This window comes from Neltuma alba, unplaced genomic scaffold, assembly GCF_004799145.2.
Source record: "Neltuma alba isolate B1F8T4 unplaced genomic scaffold, ASM479914v2 tig00005722_pilon, whole genome shotgun sequence".
In the NCBI taxonomy this organism is placed as follows: domain Eukaryota; kingdom Viridiplantae; phylum Streptophyta; class Magnoliopsida; order Fabales; family Fabaceae; genus Neltuma; species Neltuma alba.
In genome coordinates, this window is record NW_021634207.1 from 1,055 (window position 1) to 21,519 (window position 20,465).

The window sequence follows — 20,465 nt, forward strand, 5'->3', positions numbered from 1 at the left end:
AATAATCAAACTTTGGAATACTTACATGTGATTCTCAAACCAACTTGGTAATTCAGATTTGTTATGCATGGTTTTTCACAAGCGAAGCCCATGTTGTTTGGTTTTTTTTTTTTTTTGGGATTTAACTATTATCTCCGTGATCTAAGATGCTGTGTTTGAAATTTATAATTTAAGTATTTGGTAACTCCTACATCCAAATGGAGACAGTGAGATTAGGCTTGATTTGGAATCTCACGAACTCAATTGCACTCAAATCATTTTCCAAATTCTTTTAATAAGAACTAAGAATAAAAGAGAACCGTAAAAGTAGAGAAACCATTAGTATTCCATGACTGCATAGGTGACGGTCATTTTGTCTATAATTTTCAGATCAACCAACAATAAAAGAAGAAAATATATTACATGAATATACTTTTCTTCAGTGGACAAACTGAATATATTGTGTTTTAACTTCTAAGGAATGAGATTTTAGAACTTCTTAGCCCCAGTTGTGCCGCACTCAAGGTGTCTTCATACATGTTATTGATGATACGGCAGTAAAGCGCAACAACCAGCTCAACTTCTGCACTGCATCAGACAAGAGAACAACGTTTGATCAGTATAAGATGAATAATACACCATCGCGTTACACCTCCGCATGTTACATGTACATGACGATCAATTAAACTGAATTATATGCTTACCAACTAAAATGGCATCATCACACCAGCAATATTCACTTCCTAGAGCGGATCTGAGTTGATTCTATAATAGTTAGAACTCTAAACCGTCCAATACAAATATTTAGTTGATCTTCAATTTTTGTCATTTTCCCCTTCATTGTCAAATTTCCCGCTTTCTTTTTCATGCAACGTATTTTCGTTCACCACAAAGGTCCAGCTATCTCCCTCCTCTATTTCCCATTGTTTTTTAAGTTCATAAATAGCTTTGGATGCCGCAGCAGCAATGGCTAGATTGGTATCTTCTGCAAGTCTCTGCAACAAGAACCAAAGGCAACAATTTGGCAAAAGGGACAAAGATGAGACGGAGACACATCGAAAGTACTACTTTCAGAAATCCAATATCATTTATTCTCACCTGTAATGCTCCCATCCCTGCATTTCCGAGAGTCCACATGGATGGTGCTGCTGCCAGTGCATTGGCTAATGCTTGTCTAAAATCACACACCCATCAACGAAGCAGAATATATATACAAACAGAAGCAAGCCAAAGAGAGGAAAAGCATATTCTGGAATGCATTAATGTAAGCTGTAGTAAGCTTGTTCTTTGCTGTTTGTTTTACATATAACTTGATGTAGAATATTTCCCATGTAACCAACAGAAGCTTTCATCATTTACAAGTTCAATGTTGGATAACTCAGTAGCAGGGGAATTCTACAAAGAAATATTTGAGGATTTAGTAAATTTGTGACAAAATAATGAAAAATACACCATTAATGGAACACATTCAAATTTGTCAAGCCAGCTGTGCTGATGCTCATCAAGGCGCATAGTAGAAACCCAGCGATAAAAACTTGTCCTGTTTGTTAAATTATTGCCGGATGCCTTAGAAGCAAAGAAATTAAGTTTAAAAAAAATTATAGGTTTTTTGCTTAACTATGTACCTTTGATCAAACATGCGAGTATATTCTTTGAGAAATTATACCATCATAATAAGCTCACCTAGTACTGACATCAGGAGAACTGGAACACTCTGCCAACAGAGATACACTTTGTTTACCATCCATTGCATCAAGGTCGATAAGAGTTGTAATCAACAACTCAAGCTGCTTCCGAAGCGGAAAAAGTAGCTAAATTAAATACTTAAATAATGACCAAAATACAGGAACATAAATATTAAAGGTTAAAACCTCTTCGGGATCAGTGTAATCAATTCCATCAGCTTCAGAGAGTGCTGAGGCCATACTCCAGTAAGCTTCCTGGACATTTAAACTTTAGGATACAATTGCTTCATGTCCCGATTCAACTAGTTAAAGGGTGAACAAAACAAAAAAGAGACCTGAAGAGCCATAATTCGGTCAGTAGACACATCCCCGGGAAAGAAATCAATGGTTTTTCCATTCTTCTCCAGCCTTATACGTCCTCTTAAACCATTTTCTGACAAAGAGCCTTTATCTCTGCCTGAAGGACTGCATCTCAACATGATCAGAAACCATTCAAAGCTTCCTATAATTATAAGGAAGCGTACAAGTTATACTTACAACTTATACATCTTTCTCACCATCATGTCATGGATGTTTTTGACAAACTGCATATTCACAGGATAGAAAGTAAATTTCTTCCCCTGGAGATAATAGCAAAAAAATATGCACCTTGAAGTTTGAAATAGGATAAATGAAAAAGACCTAGTTAAGCAGAAAAATGCCAGAAATTACAAAGCGATTTAAAAAACAAATCATTCACAGTCACCACTTGCATAACATATAGTATCACCTCCAAGGCCATAAGGGCATCTTCCATTGCACGTTGCTTAGCACGGAAGTCAGCAAGGCGCAGATCAGCCTGAAAGTTTAGGGGGTTGCGTCAAAAAGAATTATGAATTCTCTTATAATTTGTATGCATTTTGAATCATCAAATCCCTTTTTTCTTTAATGAACAAATTACCAGAGGAAAAAAGTGAGTTTTATAATCCAAAAGAATCATGAATTCTCTTATAATTTGTATGCATTTTGACATCATGACCAAACCTCTAGCAAGAGTTCAATACGAAGGGCTTCAAAGCAAGCTAGGAATGCTCAATATCTATTCTCCAGCTTAAGGGGAGTGTTAGAAATCGTAGCCTAAGATTAGTCCTGACTGTTGATGGTATTTTCCTTATTCAATGCTCCTAATACCTAGGCACAGACCGTGAGATACTAATTTCATTCTGCATTAATGTTCCTTTATTATATTCAATTCTTCCCTGCTCGTAATCAAAGCCCAATGCTCCATATAAACACTGGTTTATCAATCAAAACAAATCATCGAGCACTATATAGCATATTTCTACTGTCTCTACCTTCCGTTCTGCACTATTCGATAATATCCCTTGAAACAAATATCTTAATTTGCAAATGCATAATAATTATGTCTTTACCTCCAAGGCTCCATCACTCCAATGCTTATCAGCAGCACTTTTCAATGTCGACTGGGCTTGATCCTTCAAGAACTTTAGAGTATATATAAAAAGAAAAATCAGCATGAAATATATCACTTATGTGCAGCTTTTTCTCTGTCGGAAAAATAATTTAAAGATTCTAAGTGATACAGACAGAAGCTATGCGATTAAGGCGCTCAACTCTTTTCTTGACATCACGATCAATTCTCTCAGTATCCTCTCTAGCCCGAGCTACACAGCAAAAGTGAAGTACATCTAAGTAAACAATAAACACGCCATATATGTATAAAAATCATTATAGAATATTTAAGCAAAAAGTGGTTAAAAAAAATCCTGCTCCTAATTCCCCCTTTAAGAGAAAAGCAAGAGTTAAAAGGAAATGAAGTTGCATGCATGTATAGAAATAAATTACAAGAGGTGATACCAGATTAGCATGACATGATCATTAATATTATAATATTTCCCTATTGCCCTGTTGCTCCAAAAAATAATCATCTAAATGATACAAAACCATTTTATGTTTTAATTATATTGAATATTCTAGGTTTGTACACTTTGTTATCATTTAACATCTTTGCTCCTTTCTTTTGGCTCATGGTGCAAGGGAGTAGAGGGAAACAGATGAACATAAGAAACCTCGTGATAAGACACAATAGATTTACATGTGTATACCCCAACTATTACATCTAGCAAGATTAGTTCTGAATCAGATAAAAAAGTGATGCAAAGATAAACTAGAACAGCACATGTTTAGAACAAGGTAAATGAGCTAACCATCAAGCTTAAGAAATTCTGTCCCAAGAAAAGCAACATCTTGGCGCGCACGGGCTTCCAATTTCAATATGCTACTGAGGAAACAAATAGTTAACAGTTACTTCCATGAACCTAAAAACTATGGTATCTCTACTGAACAGTGAACATTCTTTTGTATAGGTGGCTTCAAAAACAACTAAAGAGAAGTGGCTTGATGAACAATTATGGAAGTACATCTCGAATAGAAACAGTACAATACCACAAGTCATAGGACAGTACCGGGAGAGCAAGACAATGTCGTGACGAGCCCTTTCATTTACAAACTTTGCATCATTACAAACAAATCTACAAGCTTCAGCCAGGCCCCGACCAGAATTACTGTAGTAATCTTTCTCTTCTTTAGTACGTACACTGCACATATTACAGAATCTCTGAAATCTGAGTTCGAACCATGGCATAAATTTTTGGAAAAAATAAGAAGCACCATTCATATCATGCAAAAGATAAAGGGCTGGGTCGACCAAGAAATAAAGTGACAACAGAGGTGGGCGGGCCAAAAAAAAAAAAAAAAGGTGACAACTGAGAGTCTGGGAAAGAAATCAAGGGTAAATGTTCACAAATGGTACACAGCATAAAAAGGTAACACAATATATGAAACGGAAGAAATGTTAAGTAAATAATCATTGTTCTTCTACCTTGTTAAATCTGAAACATCCATGTAAGTTGTAACGCATTCTTTCTCCTCAATATTATTTGATCCTGATGATTTGCACAAGAAAGATCTCTTGGAGATAAGGCTGACAGGATTTCTACACATGCACCCAAAAATCTCATTGGATAAGGTTGATCCCTCTACCAAGAGACATATATGATTCAGTTGTCCATGTTGGACTCCATATCTTGGAAGTTGTACCCTGTTGTTCCTTGTGGACATCAAGAAATTAAGTTTTTCATGTGACCTACAGCCAATTGTCCGATAAGTCACGATAGGACCATTTGAAACCTTGTTTGCAGCAAGTGCCATCAGGACTTCAAAATCAGAATCAGATAGGCCTTGCTTTCATAGCACTACAGACATCTCAAGCCTGTATTACAAGCAAGCAAATTAAAATTTAAAAAAAAAAAAAGGAAAACACAGAGAGGGGAATAAACACTTAAGTCCACGATGAAATCAGGGATTTTGCAATAACACAAAATCTTTGATAAGAAAAGGCCCCCCCTTCCTTATGGGATTGGGACTAAGAAGAATGGTTGGGGAACCAAACATCCATATCATTCATACTTCGGATATCTCACTGAAGATTAATGAAGTGACTAATAGGTTCGACATTATGCTTGAAATTTTTATTAATAGTCACTGTAATTTATTTCAATATATTTTCTCCCTATGAATCTATCTCTCACCGAACTCTGAGAAAAGATAGACATCCCATTGTCACATGTAACTTATCAAAGACATAATTTTGTTAATCTGTATAAACCAAAGAGAAGTCAAAAGCATGCTAGACTTTCACACGTGAAAGCCAAGGCTTGCTCGAAACCAATTATTTGCGAAAAGAAAAATTGAAAAGGCCTAAGCCAGAATGAAAGAAACATTTCAATCGATTTGAAACTTCAGATGAAAAATTATAAACTCCCCGCTCATGTTACTTACTAATTACAACTTAGATCGTTATCAGTTTTAGATGCTACCGAAAATTCTTGTCTTAATGGAATCAGTTTAGGCAATAAAAGCCCTGTACTTATCCAAAAAACTTACTGAGCTAAATATCATGCATCGTTCTAAGTCCAAAAATGGAATGAGTCGACGGTCTAAGATTCCATCTCCCAGCCCGGTAAAAAGACTCAAATATCTTGCATTACACGACTTCAATCAAGAAAATGGCCTAATCTTTGATGTTTTCCCTCAACAGAATATATGGCATATAGAGGAATATCATCTCCAACCACTGAGGGACAATTTTCAAATCCACACTATATTTTGATAAGTAAAACCACTCAAACTTGAAAATACCCAGCTATCATAATCTCTCCGGCAACATTCTACATTCAAATTAGGCAGATAATCAAATTTTATTCCATCAGCATCGGGAGTGTCGTCTTCAATATGATTAACTGAGATTCAGTTGAGATGAAAGAAAACAGAACTGCACATCAATAATGAAAATAAAACCCCGTAAAAATACAAATAACAATACCCATTGAAGAAATAGAACGTCCAACTCCAGAAACGCAGTCAAGAAAGCAAGAAAGATGGACGTTAGGAACTGACCTTCGGCGAACTCTCTGGAAGGGAAATGCCGAGATGTACGACGTACAGTATAAAGAGTGTGATGGGGGAGGAGGGGGCCCATAACGTTGGGGGAGAAATGAGAACCACAGCTGAACCTGTGGCTCGTCGAATGCCAACAACAAACAATCGCGGGGGATTTTTTTTTTAATTTCTTTCTCGGTCACAAGCATGAAGCATCATGGAATTTTACAAATTACCTGATCTCCCAAGCCACTAAAATTTGTTAACATCAGTTACAGTTAGACATCTTTATCTTTGTCAAGTTTACAAGTGAAGATTGAGACGAACAAATCGAATTAGATAAAACAGTGGAGTTTCTTACTTCTTTTCCTCAACTCAGGTCCTGTCAATTTTTTATTTTATGCAAAACTTAGAGGTAGCAATACAGGTAAGCTTAAAAGGATCAATCCTACAAGGTTCAAATTTTAAAAATATTATAATTTGTTAGATCCGATCTTTAAGCTAACAGGTTTAGGACTGATTCGCGGGTTTTCAGCCCTTTTAAGAAAAAATATTATTTTCATATTTCTCATGTTTTTTATCAAAAAAATAAAAATAAACCAATAAAATTATTAATAAAAGATATAAATATAAATAAATTTAAGTTACAAATATAAAACATCATCATATATAAATATCTATTAACATCCAAGAACATCTAAAACATTTATTAACAAAATAATAACATTCAAAAGTTTTATCTATAGTGTAAATATACAATAAACAAACACTATTATTAATCTTTTAAAACTTCATCATCATTATAAGTATACTTTTCTTTTGTAACAAAAATATCAAGTTTTTTCCTTTATAGAAATTTTACTTTTAAATTTTACAATCTAGTTATTATTTTACTTTAGTTTGAGAAACATTGTTGTTGAAACTTATAAATTTCTAATGCAAATTATAAAATCACAAGTTATATAAGTATAAAAATACTCTGTTGTCAAATATTATAGTTTAAAAATATCAACATATATAATATAGGGGAAATTGCAAAAAAAGACCTTGAAATTGTAAAAACGCAGATAGGATCCTTGACAACTTCACTTTGGGTTTTGACAACTTTATTATTGTCAAAAGCTATAATGAAGTTGTCAAGGGTCTCTATTTACGTTTTTACAATTTTAAGGTCTTTTTTTTGCAATTTTCCCTATAATATATATCAAATCGTTATTAAAATCCAAATTAACCTATTGTTTAGAAATTTAACTAGACAAATTATTGTCTAAAACTAAATAAATCAAACCATTTTGTAAAATTTAATTTTAAAATGATAAAAATAACTAAATATTTAAAATATTATTAACAATGTAAAAATTTAATAATATTAGAATTATAAAAAAAATTATAAAAATATCTAAACGGGCTGGCCCTCTGTCCTACAAGGCTAGCCTGTTTAAACCCTTAGCCTTATAAGGCTAGCCCTATAGGGCTTGTGTTTTCATTTGAATGGAAAAATTTCAAATCCGATCCTCCTAATTTTTAAGCTTAAACGAGTCGACCAAACAGGCTCAATTCATTTTTTTAGCTAGCAAAAATGCACCTACGCATGTCAATATAAATATTTCAAAGTCAAATTTCAAATTGAGACCTTATCTAAACGTCTACAGGTAATGCTATCACAAAGGTAATGTAGTATTGACAGTCTCTGATCGATTTCTATGAGTTTCATAATAACACGGTTAAAAATTTTAGTCTAGGTTTAGAGCAAGTTGATTTTCATGTAATATTAATAATCTTAATATTTGAGTCACAAAAGACTCGTTTTGTTATATTAATTACATTGGATCTTATATTTACAACCAAAAAAATACTTTGTTTTGATTAAATTTGTCAAGTTTTGTTGGCTTTTTTTCAGTAGGTACATGTATCTTCTATTAGAGGTAATCCTATTTAAAATACTGTCAGGTACTAAATATGAGTATATTTCTCATTAGAGATTCAAACTTCTATCTACCAAATTATAAAAAATTAACCCTTTTTACTAGATTCAATGCATAGATATCTTTTTATTAGAGATAATCATGTTTGATAGATTATTGGATACTATGTAGACATATTTTGTAGCAAAAATTTGAATATTAATTTACTGTGAGGATTAATTCTTTTTGTTAAAGCTTTGGTGTTAAAAACCCTGAGGGGTTAGGTCAGCTGGTTGGGGCTGTCCTAGCTTAACCACAGGTCTCGAGTTCGAGCTGTGGGAATGCAGCACCCTGAGGGGCCAGAGGGCGCCGACCGAAAGGTTCTTTGCAAGCCCTCGATCTGGATTAGTCTGGGGACGTTGTCACGGCTGAAAAACGCCCATTTTTCTGGAATACCGGAGGAGAAATCCAAAAAAAAAAGCTTTGGTGTTAAATAGCTGAAACGGCATTTTTTAGGCATAAGAAGGCCCGAAAGAGAGGCTTTTCTTGGGGGGAGCGGGGGTGGTTTTGGGGTGCGGCAAAGGCTATGTTTGGATCTTCGTTGGAGATGAAAAAAAGCATATAAGAAAGTGTGCAACTGACTTATGTTGCCTTGCTATTCGGGATGGATATAAAATCTCTGCCTTGCTAAACCCCTAAAGTTCCCCGCCTGTTGAGCAAGGAGCGAGCGAGCGAGCGAGCATGGCATCCAAGCAGAAGAGGAAAAGCAATGGTCTGTCTGACGTGAAAACCCTGGGGCTTCAGCTTCTGTCCACCCGTGCTCACATCAACAACCTCCCTCTTCTTCTTTCCTTTATTTCCCCTACTTCTCCTCCTAATTATGTCGTCGAATCCCTTCTTTCTCTCCAGTCTTTCTTTCTTCCCCTCCTCCCCGACCTTCCTTCATCTTCATCGTCCCCCCTTGACATATCGAGCCATGACCCCCAACTCATATACCGCGTTTGGATCCGTTCCAAATTCGATGACTTCATTAAGTCTCTTGTTCACGTTTTCGTGTCCCCACAATCCGACGAAACACTTAAGGTGAGTAGCTGAATATCATTTTTCTCATAAAGGAGAAGCTTTGTTTGTTATTTCTGATTTTTGCGTCGTTTTTTGAGTAACGTAACAGGAGGTCGTGTTAGATGCTATGATGGAATTTGTGAAGGTGGCAAATGGTGGGAAGTTTTCCTCTTCTCTATATCACAAGCTTCTGCATGGTATTGTAAGTCATTGATCTGCAGTATTGTAAGTTTTTCTTTTTCCCGCTTGCAACATTGGTGGCATTGTCTGATTGAATAGGATTTATTAATTTCAGGTTCACTCTTCTGATGAAGTCGTTTTTCCGGTGGAATTGCTCTCATCAAAGTATTTCGGATATATGGACGTCCGGTATAATTATGTTGCCGTGCTTTCCTTCTGGTTGAATATACATATGTAGTTCATATCTAATAAACAATTTAATTTATTGAAGAAAGGAGAGTATTGAATATTCTAAAAATTATGTTAAACCGTATGCATCAATTCATAATGGCTTTGAAGTGCATCAATTAGTTCATATAAAAAGTCCCAACCATTTACATTACATATGTTTTGTCTTTGTTGTACAGTCTGCACTGAATTACCGGAAGCAATTTGCTCTTTTTCATAATTTCAGATATTCCGTTGCATCTATTTGAATCTTCATTAATTCTGCCCATTAAATACATAACTGACGTCAATTAAAAGGTTGAGCTATTCTGCTGAATTAGGATTCTCCTTGATACAGTTACTTTACATATATAAGCCTGGGAAGGTTTGCTAGGACATTGGAAGGAAAAGTTATATCAGGTACTTTTATTGTCCTGCCTCTTTTAGTCCTCTCGGCATGTCATTCCTGCAAAGGGCCTTGCAAATCGTCTCTTTGTTGTTCTAACCTTATGAGATGGTCCCAGAGGAACGTTTCTAGTAGTCCTCTTTTATCATTTTCTCTTGAAATTATGAATGGTTTTCTTTTGCAATTTCTGCTATCTGACTAATCTCCATATGATAGCTTAGTTGTTTGTCATTGTCAGGTTTTAAACTTGCAAAAGAAGATGGTATCAATGAAAGTCCACTGAACCCAAGGTTAGTATGGCCTGTACCATTACTTTGTTTCTCCATACTTTTATCCCTTTCCATTCTTCTATCAATTGGTGCGGATTATCATGTAATTTGTCGTCAATTAACTTTGTGTGGGATGCTCTTTTTATTATTGTAATGCCATTTGAGTATGATTAGTTTGATTCTATTGCCTCGTTTCCTTCTAGAATCTTGGAGAATTGAGCTTCCTGACCATCTTGTATAAAATTGATTAAATTTCCTTGTCCCTTTAAAGCACAAATACTCACACGGACACATATATGCTAAAGTTAGAAAATACAGAAGATGACACGACATTTAGTTTTTTAAAGCTCTCTGTGAGGGATATACTTCTAGAGGAAAACACAACTGTCATTATTAAACCCCCCCTCCCCCAAAAAAAAGAAACCCAAAAAGGGATATTATCTGATTATTTTTCACAAAATTTATTATGAAGTCTTCGGTATGACATTGTATAAAATAATTTATCATGTAAGATAATACTGTCTAAGGTTGATGTATTGTGTAATGCCAAGTAGAATAGAAAAACTCACTTCTTCTTTTGCTGACAAAAGCATCCTTTACTAAGATGTATGCTGTATTTGTCCAAACAGTTCTATCATTTAAAGAAAAGTTAAAGAAGTTAGAGCAAAATAATTGATCATGGTACGCCCAAAAGGAGCCTGGTAGGCACCTGGGGTAGCATGGTGCCTTGCTTGCTTTCAAACCAAGCTTCTCCATCTAAGCTTGGTGGCATGTGCCTTGGTTGAGCCAGTGCTTACTCATTGCCTGTCCATGAAATTTTGCATCTTAATTATAATAATGATGCATGAGAGAGATTTGGCAGACAATCTTATACTTGTATTTTTTGCAGCAAAAAATGATGGGCTCTTAAAAATGTTGTATTAATTAATACAATCATGCCTTGTATGATGCATTAAATGGATCTTAAATCAAAACTTGTTGATCTATAGAAGTTAAAATTATTCATGTTTATAGAAAAGGGAAAAACTTCACTCATCTCTTTAAGAATGGTCATCTAACCTTTTATTCTACTGTTTTCCCCCTTTTTGGTCATTCGAGTTATGTTCAGCTCAAGCCTGATCCAACTTTAGCAGTTGTCTGAACCCGTTTTCTTTGCGTGTCCAATGTGTGTTGTGGCAGTGTCAGTGTTGGGCCTGCACGTGCTGCAACATACTTGAAGATAAGGTGTGACTATGCTTAAATATAACCTATCTCTAACTTGTTGACTACCAGTGTCTTCAAAAAAAATTTGCCCTCTAATAAACATGCCTTTTCATGCTGGTGATAGTTTGCAATTTTGCATGTTTTATTGCTAAAATATTTGCATTTTGCACAAAATGCTCTAATTAATAGGTTTAGCTTGGAAACACGATCATGTTATTAAATGGCATATTTTCCTTCTAGAGAGTTGTGTCTATCTCTGAAACTTCCTGATGTATAGATACACTTAACTAATCGGGTATTGATTTATTGCTATTGGCAATGTTGGAATGCACTTTTTCAGTTTGGAGCACGTCATCCGCAATATATATTGCACTATATCACATGCCTCCCCTATTCAAAGCTTGGATAACCCATCTAATTTTGAGATGTGGAGTGAATCAGGTAATTGCATGCTATTTATGTTATCGTGATTTTTCCCCAAACTCATGAATAACGAGATGTAGTGCTGTACTGCCATTGAGTGTGACCTGTGATATGCCAGCCCTGAGGTGAGATGTGGGCCGGTTGGGTTAGCGGTTTGCATGGTGTGTTTAATGTGTCTGCTTTCCTGAAAATAAAAATAATAATAGAACTTAAACAGGCCATAAAAATAATGAAATTATAATTGCTACTTACCAATCAATTTCTGGTGACCTCAAATCGCTTGCTTCTTAGTTCTTATGATCGCACCTTATTTATGCCTTCATAATTGGTATTGCCTACATTTTCATTGTCATAGGTTGCACCTTCATCATAATTTGTTGTCAATATTGTTGGGAATTCTTCTTCACCCAAGATTACTGATTCAACTGAGATGACATTGATGAATCTTATTTCTTCCATCGTATCTAAGTGCAACTCTTAGTTTAGTTCAGTGTACGTAGTTCACACTAACTCAGATACCATCAAGTGCTGAATCTGTATCAACTCACTAGCATTTATGGACTTGTACATACACTGTTGCTAAGTATATCCATGTGCCAGCCAATTCGTTTGTGATATATGTGTTAATTTTTGCATGTAGTTCTTATTGTTTATTCATTCTCTTGGTGTTTTATATTTAATTCCTACGTTGCTTTCTAATTTTTCTCTGTCTGCATGTGTGGGTGGGGTGTAGTTCTTTTAGAATATGCATAGAATACTGCTTTCTTCTTGTTCATAGAAATTCAAATTTTCTTGAATGTTAATTAATAGGTTTTTTATCCAAAGAACGTGAACATGAACAACTTTCTAAAGAAGGGGATTTAGATGATAACCAGCTGAAGACTGAGAAGCGTAATAGTAATGTAAATTTTTGCATGATTCTTGTTTCTGCAAAGTTCAACGCTACATTTTTTTTAGATTGTACGATCCAACAATTAATTTTCTTATTTTTTGTCATTCATGTAGGTGACTTCTGCAGGCACAATTGCCAAAAAGATGAAATCCAAATTTAGCAAAGCGTGGATTTCATATCTTAGGTTGCCACTTCCACTTGCTGTGTACAAGGAGGTAATCTTCATGGTTCTTGAACTTCTGTTCTTATACCTTTGAACATGCGCCTGTATTCTTGTTTCCTAAAATGTTAGGACATATGATTATTTCATATAAAATATCAAAATGCTTGTGTATTATGGCCTTTGCTGTTCTACATATTTGCCATGTCATGAGAATATTACCAAGCTGAAAATCCTGGCCTCAAATGTTTGGTCCGTACTTTTAGGTGTGTAAGTCTAGGCCCTAGCAGAATGCAGTGACTAATAATTTTCTTTTGTTCACGAATTAAGGGTGTTAGGAAAGCCTAAAACATTTGGTCCTTTTTATCATTACATTGGGTGCCAACTTTCTTTGTCTCCTATTGAAGCTGTGATTCTGGTTACTACCTTTTCTGAAATCAATGCATTAAGCTGGGTCCTTGTCTTATTTATTTCCTGAGAAACATGTTTTTCTCATTATCAGGTTCTTGTTAACCTTCACCAAGCAGTTATTCCTCATTTGACAAAACCTAATATGCTATGGTAAGTGTTTGTGATACATAAAATGTAATTTTTTTTTTTGGCAAATAAATTTAATTTTTATGTTTGTCGATGTTGACTTGTTAATGTTGATTTGTTTATGTGCAGCGATTTCTTAACAAGGTCGTATGATGTTGGGGGTGTTGTTAGTGTCATGGCTCTTAGCAGCCTTCATGTCCTGATGACCCAGCATGGAGTGGAATACCCAAATTTCTATGAAAAACTCTATGCTCTCTTAGTTCCATCTATCTTTATGGCTAAACACCGAGCTAAGTTTTTCCAGGTAATGCTCAATTAACTACTTATCAATTACAGTTGCAAGTTAAAATAATTAACAGGATGGAAGGACAAATTTGGATATTCACAGCATAAATCATCGCCCCCCCCCCCAAAAGAGAAAAACTGATGCGTTAATCAATCATTGTTTCATGGATGAGAAGTCATAATGCATTGTTACAGCTATTAGGCTTGCCTGAGGAGTTTAGTCTGGTGCAGACCTTTGAGCGACATATATTTCTCTATTTTAATGTAGATTTTGGATATATTTGAATAAAAAAGTAGCTTTTAATGTGAACAAAATGAAGAGCAAGGTACATGAAATGATAATCAAGGCATTCTCTTAAGCAACAATAGAAATAGCAAAACCGAAAATTGACTCAAAACTGATTACAGAAAAGATGCATCAAGTCAGTGTTCCCCCTAGGTGTGCGTCTCACAAGTACCTCAGAAGTAGCCTTTAAATGAGCACGGTGGGATCCTCATGTAGAACACTTCCCTGAATATCTCATATGGGAAAAGTTAAAATGTTTGAGCCAGCACGAGGGTTGATCAGAAAATATTCAATTACATATTGAAGTTTACGTTAATCTTTTCTTTTTTCTTTTTCTTTTTTTTTTTGGATGAAATGAAGTTTATGTTAATCTTGTACGTATGCTAATTGCCAATTTTTGGCCGCTTATAATTTGGCATCTGCAGCTTCTTGATTCTTGCCTTAAGTCAGCTTTTCTTCCTGCTTATCTGGCTGCTTCATTTGCGAAGAAATTGAGTAGACTGTTGCTTTCAGTCTCTCCTTCAGGAGCATTGGTTATCATTGCCTTGATTCATAATCTCTTGCGGAGACATCCTTCAATTAACTGCTTGGTTCATCGGGTGAGACACAGTACCCTTGTTTTCTTAATTCATTCTTTTACATTTATTATTTTTCCTGGATTCTGTGCTTGGCTTATGGACTTGAATTCATTGTCTGTTGGCCCCACAAAGATGCCTTTTTTGTCACCAAGAACCTAGTTTAATTAAGTGACACTCGTAGCAACTTTAGGGGCAGTTCGAATTATCCTTTGATCTTCTATCTTTTTTTGAGATATCTATTTGTGCCAAATTCTGGAAGTGCACTCCTCTTGGTAACACGTATGGTACATCTGTGAGTAAAACAATTTCTTTCTTATGTTCTGATTGGACAATAATTTATTCTATGGGCAGGAGGATGGTGATGAGGAAGGGAAAGATGAATCTAAAACAAATAAAGTCATCTCTGATAAAATTGATGACTCCAAGACTGGTGCTATGCCCTGCAAGAAATTAGGCATTGACCACTTTAACAATGGGGAAACTAATCCCAGGGATTCTTGGGCAATGAGTAAGTATCCAGTTTATTTTATTCTTCTACCAAACTTTGGCATATTGAATGCCCTAGAGTTCAGGGAATTGCATGGTTGATATAACTGAATGAAACAACTTCGGTTTGATAACATCTTGCATATTTCAGCCTGTTCCTCCAAATTGTGAATTATTTTCTTATTCCATTGGTTTGATACATTCTTCATATTTTGCCAGCTCCTCCTGGACTGCCGTTACACTGCTTGCTTCTTACATTGATGCTAGTTCATATTATCAATACATGCAAATATAGTACTAGAACTTCACTTCTAATTTCTTGTTCTTGAGAAGATCATCTCAGGTGTTTTGAGATCAAGACTAAAGCTTGTATTTGGTAGTTTCTTTGTCTCATATTCATTATCTCAGATGTTATCACTTGTATGATTAGGCAAAACAATGTAAGCTAGGCTGAAGGACTTTAGATTATGCAGAAAGATTCTATCCGCCAGAGGTCTGAATATTTGGAGCCATTTAAGCGGGGGAACTTGTGTATTAGCAAGTGTGAATATATCAATCTTCAGTACTTACTGGAATATGTCTCCTCTGCTTACTTTTTCCAGTGTGGTTGTCTGTCAAGTATATTTAGGAGGCAAAATTCTATATATCCTAAACTTTTCAATTAATGAGATGTCTTGGAGCAGGGAGTTCTCTTTGGGAGACAGATAGCATTCTTCAACACTACTGTCCTCCTGTGTCAAGGCAAGTGTGCTGATGCTGACTATTGTCCTCTTGATTTTCCTTTTTATTTTTTTCCATCGTGTTTTGACTTGGAGAAACTATACCCTTAATCTCACATGCCTTTGTTTTGCTGTTAGATTTGCTTTGTCTCTTGGGACTGATTTGACCGTGAGGGCCAAAACAAGTGAAATAAAGGTCGAGGATTTCAGTTCAGGTTCATATGCTACAGTATTTGGAGAGGAGGTGATATATGATGTTTTCTCCTTTCTCTTTTTTCCTTCAATAATCCCGCTTATATTGTTTGTACAACTGAAGAATTGAGGGGAAGCACACATCGGCTGATGACAACTTAACTATTAATTTGCAGATTAGGCGGAGGGTAAAGCAAGTTCCCCTCGCATTCTACAAGTCAACTCCATCCTCTTTGTTTTCAGCTACTGATTCTGCCGGTTGGACTTTCAAATTGGAAGCAGAAGCAGCCCAAGAGATTAATGAGAGGGATATCTCAGAACATTTTTACAGCCCTGCTAAACGGCAACGGAAAGAAGGTCCGTGATACATGTTTCGCACCAACAAAATCTGCAGCCTTGTTAAGTTGCGTCACCATTCTCTAGAAATCTGCAGATGTCGCTTCTTGGTAGGGACGGGTTTGCAATCTGAAATAATTAGAGGTGTTGATGATCACGATGGATTTTTCTGTATTCATTCAGTAGAATTTTGATTTGATTAAAGATGAGAAGGAAGTAAAAGAATAACGGTTATTGGCACTATCTACTTTTCCTTTATCCCATAACTCATATGCCATTACCTTTTGTAACTAATAAATTTAATTTTGTAAGCCTAATTTGCTTATTTCATTTAAACAAGTATATTGGGGTATTTGGATGAGCCCATAAGTGCTTTTTAAAAATATTTTTCGTAAATTGAGACAAATTTTTCTACATATTTATTTTGTTAATCGTGAAATCACTTCTAATTATGGTTTTGTTTTTATCTAAACACTTTATAAGTGTATGATCTTAAATGATGAAAATATATCTATTACATAACTTTTTTATTTGGTTGGTTGGAATGTAAAAAATGAGCTAGTGGTAATAACCTATGGTAAAAAGAAAAAAGAGGGGAAATTCACCTCATTTTTGGTTGAAGTTTTCTATAAAATAAATAAAATATACGTTTTGAGAATTTTAGTAGGTTTATGATGTTTTTAATTTTTTTAATTTTTTTATGAATATAAAGGTGTGATATGATGTGAGTGAAAAATTAAAAATATAAAAGTAAGGGATCATATGTCAAAATAATACAATAATACTAAAATACTCCTCCCGTCCTTATTATAAGAACCAATTTGACTTTTTATTTGGTCCTAATTATAAGACCCCAATCCATTTTATCTCTTATATTTGCATTTTTTCCCAAGATAATCCTTCTAATAATGAAGTTTTAACCAATATACTTAATTAGCAAAGATATTTTAAAAATGACAACACTTATTTATTATAAATAACCAACTTAACTTACAATCTCCTCAAATAAGTCAATGGGTTTTATAATTAGGACCGGAGGAGTAGATAACACCGTGATGTACTTTTCTTTCTCATCCCTCATCCCTGAAACTAATGCAAATTTCCAACATTCCATCAAAATTGAAGAGTTTGAATTTGATAGACCATTTTCCAAAAACGGATTTTTTTTCCTGAATTAAATGGAAAGGCATTGACAACCAAAAGTCATGAGCGGATAGAATTTATAATTTATTACCTATAAAGAAATTTTTATGTCACTAGATTAAAAGTTACTACCTCCGATCTTAATTATAAAACTTAGTTGACTAATTTGAAGAGATTAAAGAAATAAATTAAGTTAGTTATTTGTAATAAATAGATGATATTTTTTCTAAAAGATCCTTACTAATCAAGTATATTAGCTAAAACTGTCATTATTAGAAAGACTTTCTTAAAAAAATACATAAATATAAGAGATAAAATAGATTGAGATTTTTTAATTAAGATTAAAATAAAAATTAAATGAAATTTTATATTAAAAATTAAAGGCAGTAAGAAAGGCATATCGGCTAATGTCACTCCCCCGTATTGTTGGAGACGACTGATGACGGCTTAGTTTTAGTTAGGACCCCACGTGGCATTCAGAAGGTAGTAAACCTAAAATCGGGCCAAAAAAAAATAAGGAAAGTAAACCTCAAATTTTCTTTTTATTAGTGAAAGAAAATCTTCGTTGAACACATATAAAAGGAAAAGAAAGAAAATATGGTTGGCCAAAAAAAAAAATATTTTTTTTTTTTGTGGCTCGCCAGCAAGGGAATAACAATGTAGCAATACCGTTTGACGATGCTGTTAGGGTTTCTGTAAATTTGCCGGCGAAATCATGGATCTGCATAGAAAGAGGCATTACCATGACCATTCACCGCCTTCGACCTCAGACTCTCGCAAGAAGTGCCTCGCTTTTTCCCATAGATCACCTTATCAGTACCACGATGGTCAACACCAACTGCCCCAACAAAAGTGTCCCACCTTCGTCTCGTACCTTGAGGTCCCAACGCTGTCTCCGAAGATCAAGACGCTATGTGAAATCGTCTCCAGTACCCCTTCCCTGGACGTCGAGAAAGTCCTCGATGAGGCTGGGATTCCGATCACTCAAGAAGACGTCGAAGAAGTCCTCAAATTGTCTTACGGGTTTCCGGGTTCTGCGGTGAAGTTCTTCCGATGGTCGGGGTACCAGCTCAAGGACAACCATAGTCCCTACTCTTGGAATCTGGTTGTGGATTTATTGGGCAAGAATCTCTTTTTCGATGCAATGTGGGATGCTATTAAATCTATGAAAAAGGAAGGGCTGCTTTCGCTTGCGACTTTTGCTTCTGTTTTCAGTAGCTACGTTGCCGTAGGCCGTGTCCAGGAAGCGATCATGACTTTTGATGTTATGGAGAAATATGGGTGTCCACGGGATATTATTGCCTTAAATTCGCTTCTGAGTGCCATTTGTAGGGAAGGCAGGACCGTGGATGCGTACGAGTATTTGCGCATTGCCAAAGGGATTATTAGGCCAGACCCTGATACTTATGCTATTTTGTTGGAGGGATGGGAGAGTGAACGGAATGGTACTAGTGCTAGGCATACTTTCGCAGAGATGGTGATAGAGATAGGTTGGGATCCAAGTAATGCACCCGCTTATGATTCCTTCCTGTGTACTTTAATTAGGGAACCCAATGGGATCCATGAATCTCTTAAATTCTTTGATTCCATGAGAGAAAACAAGTGTTACCCGGGCATGAAATTTTTCAAGGTTGCCCTGGATGAGTGTGTCAAGTGTCATGATACCCGGGTTGCCGAGATGCTCTGGGAGATAGTGGTGGAGAGGCTGGGCTTGAAACCCGATCCACGTATGTGCAATGCCATGATCGCTTTGTACTGTTACCGAAATGATATAGATACGGCAAAAAGAATGTTAGACGATATGGTTTACAGAGGGGCATTTCCTGATTCATTAACTTATAACTTGTTATTTCGCTTCTTGATCAAGGGCAGGAAACTGCAGGAAGCTTCGCTGCTTTTCACTGAGATGATAAAAAATGAGTGTGTTCCCGACCAGCCTAATTGTGAGACAGCTGTTAGAATTTACATAGATAGCCGGGATCCTAATATGGCGATAAGAATTTGGAAATGCCTGGTGGATAATTTCAAGAAGGATCTGGAGGAGACAGCAAATTTATTGGTCGTAGGACTTTGTGATCTAAAGAGAGTGCCAGAAGCAGTTAAGTATGCAGAGGATATAATTGACAGAGGAATAAAGCTAACATCTTCCTCATTGGCTAAGCTGAAGCAAAGCCTTGTCAAAGCAAGAAAAGAATTCGTGTATGAGGGACTTGTGAGGAAGTGGAAGACTCACGAGGTAGTTAGACTTTACTGAATTTATGCATGTAAAAATCAGCATTGAAATTTTTGCTTGTCTCTGCTGCACTCGGACGTGCTTGGCCAAAACTATATGCAGTCAGTTTAAAATTCTGCATAAGTACGGTATGGTTTGATCATGGTCTACTCTGGATAAGTATAGTCCTATTGTGAACTTTGGTTTAGTTGACCTTCGTGGTTTTGACTTTTGAGTTTACGTTCTGATGCTAAAACCGCCACAAATAAGTGGGGATAAGCTGTCTAGTGGATGGAGATTTATGATGGCGTTACTGAATTAGAATGATGTTGTTCTGTTCCCTTTTGTTCTCTTCTTCCCCGATACAATTTCCACTAGGGAAGAGGAATGGCTCATTCATATTGTGAAGGTTGCATAGTCTGCAACAAGGCATCCTATGGCTGTAGGGTTGTGCTCGCTGAGCACTACTCTTACAAGTCGAAACAGCTTATGCTCTGATACTGTATGTTGAAAAGTGAAGCTTTTCACTTCTTTTTGGATAAATTGACAGATAGGATTCATCGGAGGGACAGAGAGATAGCATTGATGCTGTTCCTATGGTCTTCTTTACATGTTTTTCGGCCTGAGTCTTCTTTACATGTTTGACCTTGTATTTGGAGATCCTTTTTCAGCTGTTAACCTTCTGACCTGTTTTTGTGGCTTCGAACGATATGCAAGTTGAAGTGGAAACTACATAACAATCTCTATATCCTGGTCTGCCTTCTGCATGCTAATCCGGCATGAATTGTCTAATTGCATTAAGCTGGGTGAATGATTGAAAATGCAGGACGAGTTATGGATATAAACATTTATATGTCGACATCGAATATCAATATATCAAT

General features: G+C 35.7%; 3 protein-coding genes across 12 annotated transcripts; 2 read left to right on the top strand and 1 right to left on the bottom strand.

Moving 5' to 3' along the window:
- Positions 1-287: 287 nt before the first annotated feature.
- LOC114748481 (senescence-associated protein AAF, chlorolplastic) lies at positions 288-6,129 on the bottom strand. 9 transcript variants are annotated; one of them, XM_028936894.1, is made up of 14 exons: positions 6,049-6,129; positions 4,546-4,935; positions 4,130-4,261; positions 3,872-3,942; positions 3,252-3,328; positions 3,077-3,148; positions 2,410-2,502; positions 2,202-2,284; positions 2,000-2,129; positions 1,851-1,919; positions 1,663-1,766; positions 1,078-1,153; positions 684-974; positions 288-567 (listed from the first exon to the last, which is right to left on the bottom strand). In XM_028936894.1, exons 2-13 carry the CDS (start codon positions 4,872-4,874, stop codon positions 795-797), a joined length of 1,416 nt encoding a protein of 471 aa, XP_028792727.1. In that variant the 5' UTR covers positions 4,875-4,935; positions 6,049-6,129; the 3' UTR covers positions 288-567; positions 684-794. The 9 variants fall into 9 exon arrangements, with proteins under 9 accessions (XP_028792727.1, XP_028792728.1, XP_028792726.1 ...); XM_028936895.1 differs by having other exon boundaries at positions 3,279-3,328; positions 3,872-3,945; XM_028936893.1 differs by having other exon boundaries at positions 288-562; positions 3,872-3,945; positions 6,049-6,122.
- A 2,543-nt stretch (positions 6,130-8,672) lies between these two features.
- Positions 8,673-16,593, top strand: LOC114748502 (nucleolar complex protein 4 homolog). Of its 2 annotated transcripts, none has more exons than XM_028936932.1 (15): positions 8,673-9,091; positions 9,180-9,272; positions 9,366-9,439; positions 9,816-9,877; positions 10,102-10,153; positions 11,676-11,776; positions 12,566-12,660; positions 12,764-12,865; positions 13,313-13,371; positions 13,477-13,651; positions 14,344-14,517; positions 14,848-15,004; positions 15,666-15,723; positions 15,840-15,945; positions 16,070-16,593. In XM_028936932.1, exons 1-15 carry the CDS (start codon positions 8,750-8,752, stop codon positions 16,256-16,258), a joined length of 1,839 nt encoding a protein of 612 aa, XP_028792765.1. In that variant the 5' UTR covers positions 8,673-8,749; the 3' UTR covers positions 16,259-16,593. The 2 variants fall into 2 exon arrangements, with proteins under 2 accessions (XP_028792765.1, XP_028792766.1); XM_028936933.1 differs by having other exon boundaries at positions 12,569-12,660.
- Positions 16,594-18,087: 1,494 nt separating this feature from the next.
- LOC114748454 (pentatricopeptide repeat-containing protein At1g77360, mitochondrial-like) lies at positions 18,088-19,626 on the top strand. Its single transcript, XM_028936853.1, has one exon. It carries the CDS (start codon positions 18,088-18,090, stop codon positions 19,624-19,626), a length of 1,539 nt encoding a protein of 512 aa, XP_028792686.1.
- Positions 19,627-20,465: the final 839 nt, after the last annotated feature.